At 45.0% G+C, this 8,843-nt stretch overlaps 1 protein-coding gene across 2 annotated transcripts; it reads left to right on the top strand.

The window, feature by feature from the left end:
- The first annotated feature begins 675 nt into the window (after positions 1-675).
- Positions 676-7,771, top strand: OXGR1 (oxoglutarate receptor 1). Of its 2 annotated transcripts, XM_070240061.1 has the most exons (5): positions 676-730; positions 2,326-2,517; positions 3,089-3,230; positions 4,707-4,825; positions 5,632-7,771. In XM_070240061.1, exon 5 carries the CDS (start codon positions 5,705-5,707, stop codon positions 6,716-6,718), a length of 1,014 nt encoding a protein of 337 aa, XP_070096162.1. In that variant the 5' UTR covers positions 676-730; positions 2,326-2,517; positions 3,089-3,230; positions 4,707-4,825; positions 5,632-5,704; the 3' UTR covers positions 6,719-7,771. The 2 variants fall into 2 exon arrangements, with proteins under 2 accessions (XP_070096162.1, XP_001490523.2); XM_001490473.4 differs by lacking the exons at positions 2,326-2,517; positions 3,089-3,230; positions 4,707-4,825.
- Positions 7,772-8,843: the final 1,072 nt, after the last annotated feature.

Raw genomic sequence — 8,843 nt, 5'->3', positions numbered from 1 at the left:
GCATAGACGGGGCTTTCTCTGCGTGTCCCCCTTAGGCAATAGATAAAACCCGTCTTTTGAGGTTGGATGGGAACTTAGAATCCAATGATTCAGAGCCTATCCACTAGAATGTTGTAGCCGAGTTTCAGAGAAGGGAAGAGACTGTTCCGGAGTCACATGGCAAGAGGGCCGCAACCTAGATCTGGAGATGCAGACACATGCTCTTCCTACAGTTACAAACTAGGCAGTTTAGAAACAGTTTGTGGGGGTCAGGTGGATAACTAGATACGGTGAAAAGACACTTCAGTGGTCTCCAATTTGAGGGGCCAGAATTTAAGTTGCTTCTATCCCCTGCTAAATAATAGGCTCTGACCTGTGTGCGAGCAGGTGATATTTCTGGACCCAGACAACCGGACTGCAACCCTCCTGGGGCAAAAGCCCTCCTGCCAGGCTGTTTTGCACCTCTGCAAATACTCCCTTTGGGCAGTTCCGCGCCAAACCCGTACGGAGGTTGTCCAGAGAATCCCCTGGAGTGGAAGCTGCTGTCCTGTGTCGGCCTCGAAAGTGGGCGAGGGAGGATGTTGTCCGCTCTCCACCGGGGCGGGACGGAGCATGCACCTGCTCCCGGAGCTGCGAGGGGTGGGAGGGGCAGGGGCGGCGCGCAGGCCTTTGCTCCGACCGTCCCGCCTCCAGGGCATAGCGGAGCTCTGAAGGCCGCTTCGGGTGAGCGGCGGCCGAGCCCGGGTGCCAGGTGAGCGGCGGGGAGCGGGGCCCCGCGGGCCGGAGGGAGCTGGGTGCGGGGAACCTGCGCTGATCCCAGAGTGGAGACGCCGGGCGCCGGAGCCTGAGGAACAGAGACCCCGGGCGTGTCCCTGCGGCAGGACGGGAGGGCTGCCAGAACAGGGCCCCCTAACTTCTTTCAGAGGCAGCAGGAGCACCCCGCATCCTGGCAGGGGCGCCTTTGGGGAAAATAAAAGCCTAGGATGGCCAGAGATTTGTCTCAGGGAGGCCTGGAGAAGTTCCGCACTATCAGGTCCCATCTCCTGCCTTTTTCACAACTAAGTGTGGGGACTTTGGGGACAAACAGAGAGCTCATCTCTGATACCGATTGATTCTGCTCCCTGGATGCATTCTTAGCTACACTGTATGGTTCTGGCTTTAAGGATATTAGCAAAGTCGGAAGACACTGCTCCCCAATCCCCCCACTCCTCAAGAAGCAAGCCAGCAAAATCTTCTCCATGGTGTGCCTTTCTTTCGTTTGGTTTGTTGCTATAGATTAAGCGAATTAGTTTAGGATTGTCTCTAAACCTCCAAATTGTATGTAAATTTTGTGTCCATAAGTGCATGTTTCTGTAGAGAACATCCCTGGATTTTATTTGATTCTCCCAAAGATGCAATAGCTAAAATCATAGCTTTGGGCACCATCACCACGGCCAGTCCTAGGGGACTTCAGTGTCCCTGAGTTGCGGTTCTGATTGAAACTTGGGATGGAGGGAAGAGCTGGGGAGAGGGTTCCTTCAGGGCTCAGGGAGGACGACTTTCACCCATGTCACAAATTTATCTGGGCTAAGAATCGGACTGTTTTCCACTAGTATGAAATCAAATTAGTTCACAAATGTGTAGACAAGGAAACCAAGATGAACCTTTGTGAATGAAAGATCTATACAAGTTTCTTCTTGGTAGCCAAATGTGGCCCAAGCTGCGAATTTTCCAAGGCATCTGAAGGACAGGAAGGGGTGCAGTCTTCCAAGTTTATACCTCCCTGGTCCACTGGCAGCCTGGGAAAAGGAGGGCACAATGGATGTTCGCTCAGCCTTGCAGCAGCACCCAAAAACCCAAGGTGGGGAGGTGTGCTGTGGTGGGTTGGGGAGTTGGTGGATAAAAAGTTAACCACAAAATTAACAGATACTCTAGAATAATCACATTTCATCATTAATCTCACTTGTTCCCACCAAATGGGCAAGAACGCTCTATGGATGTAAAGTAGTATATGCTGCCACTGGAATAGGTCCCATTTCTGGTCCTGCCTTCTTTATCTACAGAAGCCGGGAATCCCGGTCTGTGAGGTTCGTGGGCAAACTGGCATTAGGATAGCGGCCCTCAAGCTTGCATTCCTGAAACACTGATACCCTGCAGCTAGCCTCAGATAGTCACAATCTCTCCCAAATTTCAGAGAAAAAAATAGAGGCTAAAATTCTAAAAGTTTTTTCCTTTTTAAAATTCTCCCGAATCTTTGGTGCTTGCTTCCATTCATGTGGCATCTAGTTTAGTTCACACTTAGATATCTGGTTATGTCGAAGCTTAATAAATCGTGAATCCTAGTTATCATGAGTCTGTTTGTTCTAGGTGATCGGTAACCACCCTATGGTTGAGATCCACTGTGTAGCAGAGTGAGGAATACTTACACATCATTCTTGAATGCCCCTTGATTCCTTTGGGGACAGCTGATGCTCTGGGTGGTAGCAGCGAATTGCTCAGGACTCTGTGACCATCGAGGAAAGAAACTGCCTCCTTCTACTTGGCTCACAGCCCGATCAGGTTTTGTCTGCTATTTTTAACTTCAAGCCTATTTTGTAAACTCAGACCTTTCTTTTGGGGAGGTTTATGGGAGCAGGTTAAATTTCTTAGTCAACCCCCCCCCCTTACAATTGGTTAGTCAGTCTTCATTAAATCCCAAGTTGAACTGTTGTTTTCCAAAACAATAGGGTGGTTGTTTCTGCCTACAACCTGTCTTTTCCTGATATGATTATTGTTCAGAGTGGTCCCATAACACGGCAGGGGTTTATTTGGCAATGACACAAATTAATTTTGCTCATTACTCTAAAAGTCATTAAAAAACTAAACTTTATTTTTTTGAACAATGGTTGCTGCTTCACTAGCCTTTCAGCACAAGATGAATTTTGCTGGTGTTACTCACTGTTCTTTTATGTATTCAGCAAATATTTATTGAGCACCTCGTGCATGTTGGCTTCTGGGGTACCAGGTGACTTCATTTTCCGCTTTCCAAAAGTTCACTGACAAGCAGTATGGACTTGAATCTTGACTCGCTAAGTCCTGACTTCAGGAAGAGCTACTTCAGGGACTCTCTGACTCTGACCTTTTCTTTCAGGTCTAAATCACTGCCCCCTTTTCGTGCATGAGCCCATGTAAGGTGTTTGGCCAAGGGAATGGTTCCCCACTGTGCTTTCCCAGCCTCACAGCGCCCTTGCTGGTCAGTGGTGCCCGACTCCCATCACCTTGGCGCTCTGTAGGTGAGAATTCTAAGAACAGCATTGCCAGCAAGAGTACATTAACCTACAACGAGAGAAACAGTCACTTCTGATGGTAATACATCCTCCCAGGAGCCCTGGCCTTTCCCCTTGAGGGTCGTAACAGCTGCCCAGTGGCAAGTGTCCCATCCCTGGGCTATACTTTCCCCAATTCATACTGAATAAAAGTAATAGAGGTTTAAGTGCCTTCTGAGGTACATCCTAAGTGAGACCTGGAAAAGCATAGGCAAGGCCAGTCAACAGGGAAGGATTCTTCTAATGTTGGATTTGTTAAGTTGGGCCAGTCGAAATACATCTCTGTACTCTGCTGAGGAAAAGCTAGATAGTGTAGATTTTAGAACCAGATAATAGTAACGCTGACGGCAGACCCGGGATGGAGCACTGACTGCCGGGCACCTTTCAGAACACTTTATGGATATTAACTCATTTAATCCTCTCTCAACCCAAGGAAGTGGGGACTATTATTGACGTTTTAGCCCCAGATCACGCAATTTGGGATGCTTCATTTACTGAGCTCCTCTGGGATAAAGTCTAACTTGTCTTTGTTGGTTTTAGGGCATTTCTTTCCCTCTTGCCTCCTTGTTGTGAGAGGTGGCTCAGCTCTGCAGACAGACTGTCTGGCCTGTGTCTTAGTTCACTACTAACTAGCAGTGTGACCTTGAGCAAGTCACTGCCTTCTCTGTGCCTCAGTTTCTTCATATGTAAAATGAGGATGATCACAGCACTACCTCACCAGGCTACTGTGAGGATTAAATGAATTTATATTTGTAAGACTCTTAGAGGAGTGCTTTGTACACAGGAGGCACTGTTATTTTTATTATTAGCTATTTTTTCTTTTCAGCTTTATCTCCCAACGCCTCCTAATATAGCAGCCATGCTGAGCTACTGAGAGCTCCCCTGGAACTCTCAAACTCTGTCATGTCTCAGTGCCTTTGCACATGCTGTTCCCTTTACCTGGAATCCCTTTCCTTTAGTCTTGGTTGATCCAGCTGAAACGTTCCCTCCTAAAGGCCTTCCATTCATGCCCTCTCCTATTCTCCAGGTAGCTGCTCCCTCCCTTCTCTGTGATCTCAGTAGCCTCCTACATTCATCTATCAAAGGACTCCCCCATTAGCAACCTCTCAGCGTTTATTGAGCACTTATTATGTGCCAGTAGTGTTCCAAGATTTCTTACTTTTTTTTCCCCCACATATTGACAGCTTCATGAGGTAGGATTTATTTTGTTAAAATTATTTCCCTTTGCATCTCCCCCAGTAGACTGTGATAGTGGCTTGTACATCAGTGTGTGTTATTCATTTAGTATCTCTCGGACCTGGCGGAGTGCCTCATTTGTACACAGTTGGTGCTCCATATCCGTGCAAGTGGATGCATTTTACCAACAGCTATTTACATCAGAAAAATAAGCTAATTCTAAGTAATTCTTCCTTTTAAATAATCTTCTTGCTTTTTTTATTGCAGAAATTCACTGTTAAAATTTTAGAAAACACTGACATGCAGGAAGAAGGAAGATAAAAATCCCACTCCCCTCAGCCCCGGAGAGCTTAAGCAACTTGCTTAAGGACACACAGCTTCTCAAGGTCAGGCCCTCTGGCTTCAGAACCCAAACTCTTAAGGCTGCATGCTCCTGCTACTTCTCTGCACCCCCCCACCCCGAACACCCCCACCCCACAAACAAATGATGTTAGCTACTAAAATGGGCTGGAAGAGCTGAAATTTGAAAATGAAATCTACCGTACATAGAATGTTGCAATGCATGAGATCTACGTTTAAGATTCCCAGTGTTCAGTCTTTTCCTGCCTTCACCCTTGATGTTCCATCGGTTATTTAGGGTAATCCAGACTGAGAGGCAGCAGAGTGAGATAAGGGAGAAAGAAAATGGCTTGTAAGTCAGACATTGGATCCCGGCCGTTCTGCCAGACCGTTACCAGATACAATTGCATAATCTCCCTCAGTCTTAGACTCTTCTGTAAAATAGAGATAATAAAAAGTACTTCTCAGCCTTTTGTCAAGTTTAGAGGGAATGTGGTGGTGAGGCGCTGGAGATGGATTAGCAGTGGCTCTGTTTGTTGAGTCTCTCAGGTGATGCCTATGGCTTGTCCAAACAGCAACCTGGTCAAGTCGTTTTCTGCAGCTACATGTGGATTATTTTTCCAATCCTTCATTTTCATTCTCATGGTAATTTAACTTTTATATTATTATTCGATGTCTTCAGTAACTAGCCTCAGGGTTATTTTCTTAGAAATTCAATCTCTTCTCCACAGGGTCTCTTTTGAGATTAAAGAGAAAGAAGTGGCAAATTCAGGATGCGAGAGCAATTTTCACTTAAAAGTAGATCAGTGTTTTCATTGTCCCATCATTAATGTCCTCTATTTTCCTTTATCAGCGAGTTACTTCTCAGTTGATTCTACTGCCAAACTGAACTCTCTTGGATTCTTGCAAGATGAAAGGAGACCACCATGAATGAGCCACTAGACGATGTTGCAAATGCTTCTCATTTCCCCAATTATGCAGCTGCTTTTGGAAACTGCACTAATGAAAAAATCCCGCTCAAGAGGCACTACTTCCCTGTTATTTACAGCATCGTCTTCCTGGTGGGCTTTCCAGGGAACGCTGTAGCAATTTCCACTTACATTTTCAAAATGCGGCCCTGGAAAAGCAGCACCATCATCATGCTGAACCTGGCCTGCACAGACCTGCTGTATCTAACCAGCCTTCCTTTCCTGATTCACTACTACGCCAGTGGTGAGAACTGGATCTTTGGGGATTTCATGTGCAAGTTTATCCACTTCGGCTTCCATTTCAACCTGTACAGCAGCATCCTCTTCCTCACCTGTTTCAGCATCTTCCGCTACTTTGTCATCATTCACCCGATGAGCTGCTTTTCCATTCACAAAACTCGGTGGGCCGTGGTGGCCTGTGCTGTGGTGTGGATCATTTCGCTAGCGGTCGTCGTTCCCATGACCTTCCTGATCACGTCAACCACCAGGGCCAATAGATCTGCCTGCCTTGACCTCACCAATTCGGATGACCTCACTACTGTCAAATGGTACAATCTCATTTTGACTGCAACCACTTTCTGCCTCCCCCTGCTGATCGTGACACTTTGCTATACAATGATTATCTACACCCTCACCCAGGGACCTCGGACTCACAATTGCCTTAAGCAGAAAGCTCGGAGGCTCACCATTCTGCTGCTCCTCGTGTTTTATATCTGCTTTTTACCCTTCCACATTTTGAGAGTCATTCGCATTGAATCTCGCCTGCTTTCCATCAGCTGCTCCATAGAGAATCAGATCCATGGAGCTTACATTGTTTCTAGACCATTAACTGCCCTGAACACCTTCGGGAACCTGTTGCTGTATATGGTGGTCAGCAACAACTTTCAGCAGGCCATGTGCTCCATGGTGAGATGCAAAGCGAGGAGGAACTCAGAGGAAGCAAAGAAAATCGGTCACTCAAACAACCCTTGACAGACTTCCTTTACTCAACTAAAGAGAAAAGCCTGCTGATACATCAACTTTGACTTCTAAGAAGTCCAGAATATCTCCATCAACGGAACTCTTAGTAAATATTGTGTATTCAGGTAATTATGGGCCAAAGCCAGGCAGGGCTGCTAGGAGTTCTTTCACCCGTTTATTGAGATCCTCCCTTGGGTAGGTGTAAGAATGGGATCCACGCCTATCAGTAAAGGATTCAAATGTAAAACTGGAGCTATTGGGACTCAGGCCATTTCGAGAACATCTAGTCTCACCAACTTACTACGTATGTGTGCTAATTGAAGTTCACCCACTTGCCTGGATCCCTCAGTAATTTATGCCAAGATAGGAGAATGCCCATTTTTCATGCGTGGCCTCATGATCCTTCATACTGGGGCCTATGTGTATGGAACCCCTAGACTGCTCAATCCATTATTTGTATCTTTTTCAATATTCATTTTTTTTATATTATGTATCTTTAAAACTTTTTTTCCCCCAAACTTTGCTTTGAGATGATTAAACTGTATTTTTCACTAGGCTTTAGTCAATTTTGTAGATTAAAGCAAGCCTGGTATGTTACACTGGAGACAATTCAAAGATGTCAGAGCAAATAGTTAAAGCTAATACCTGTAAGATATTTGGGATATTATGTCTTTAGTGTTGTAGATCATTTTAAAAGCTGTTATTGAATTTATAAAATTCATCAAACTGTATTTGTAATTATCAACATGTCCTGAGGAAACGGGGGCACTTTTTGCGGAACAGCAGTACTTTGAAATATCCTGTATATATTGGGTATTAAATGAAATCTAACGTTGTTTTGATTTCTGTGGGAAAGTATTCCCGGAAACACTAATTCTCTTTAGATACTTTTTCTTTTGTGATTATCATAAAAATATGATCGCTATTGTAACAGCTAAAGCTATTTTTGAATTGTATATGAGCTTAATTATCACAAAGTGTAAATATTTGAGAGAACGCCTACTGTGGATATTTAAAACCCTAGTAAATGTGTTGATACTCTTAATAAACTAATTTAAAATCACTGAATAGGCTGGTAATATTTTTTTGTGAAAAAGCAGCTTTACCACAATTATATTTACATGAATCTCATGTTCTCCATGTTTAGAGAATAAAAATAATTTTAAGAATTAGTTACAGAATAAAGCTGGAATAGACGATTTAAACAGAAGGAAGGGTACCATAACAACGCTTCCTGATTTGGGGGGTTCTTCTAGGACATTACATCTCACTTAGACCTAAGAGAGGATGTTCATCAGGAACCTCTCTGTGCTGAGCATGCAGGGGAAGAAAGAGGGAGGCCAGTGGCTCTGAACATGAACTTTTCTCGATGATGGTGCTTTCTCCACGCACCACCTTCTGAGCCATCTTCTTGGGACCTTCCTATGGCACATGGAATGAGCTGTTTCCCTAGAGCACCCAATGTGCCCATCCATGCTACTGCACGGCACGGAGCAGCATTCGAAGGTCCAGTTGGAACCTGGAAGCTTGGTAGCTCTCCTCTCCCGTCTTCCTAATGTCCAGCCAGCTCCTGAGCCATCACCAAAGTGGGGCCAGATTAGCTTTTAATCACTGCTGTTGTTAGGCTAGCCCTGGGCATAAACCCCTTTCCCTTCTATCTCTTCTTATTCCGAAGATTTCACCCACCAGAGAAAAGCCACCCCAATCTCCTTCATATCTATCTCAACTTGTCTCTGTAACTTCTTTTATCCTTTTCCTTCTTCCCACCAATTTACAGAATAGCAAATATCTTTCTGATACTAAGTCTTCCACTGTATCCTTGGTCCTCATTCTGCTCTCACAGGGACTTGCTCCAACACTCGATCCCACTTTGTCAAATTTTTAACGTTTCTACTACCCTGAATAATTGATCTTAGCTTGGGAACAGGCATAATTTTCCTTTATCCTCAAAATACCTTCGGTTGACTCAGCTGTTCTGTCATGCTCATATCTGACCCGCTCCCTGCAGTTATGGGTCAGATGCAGAAGGCTGTCTGCCCTCCAGGGTTCTATTGACAGAATAGCATCACAGAGACCCCAGCTAAATTGGATTCAAAGGGTCAGTTTTATTTTCCAAACTGAGGAGTTCTGGGCTAAT

The sequence above is a fragment of the Equus caballus genome, chromosome 17 (genome assembly GCF_041296265.1).
Source record: "Equus caballus isolate H_3958 breed thoroughbred chromosome 17, TB-T2T, whole genome shotgun sequence".
In the NCBI taxonomy this organism is placed as follows: domain Eukaryota; kingdom Metazoa; phylum Chordata; class Mammalia; order Perissodactyla; family Equidae; genus Equus; species Equus caballus.
This window is presented reverse-complemented; position numbering and strand designations above follow the sequence as displayed.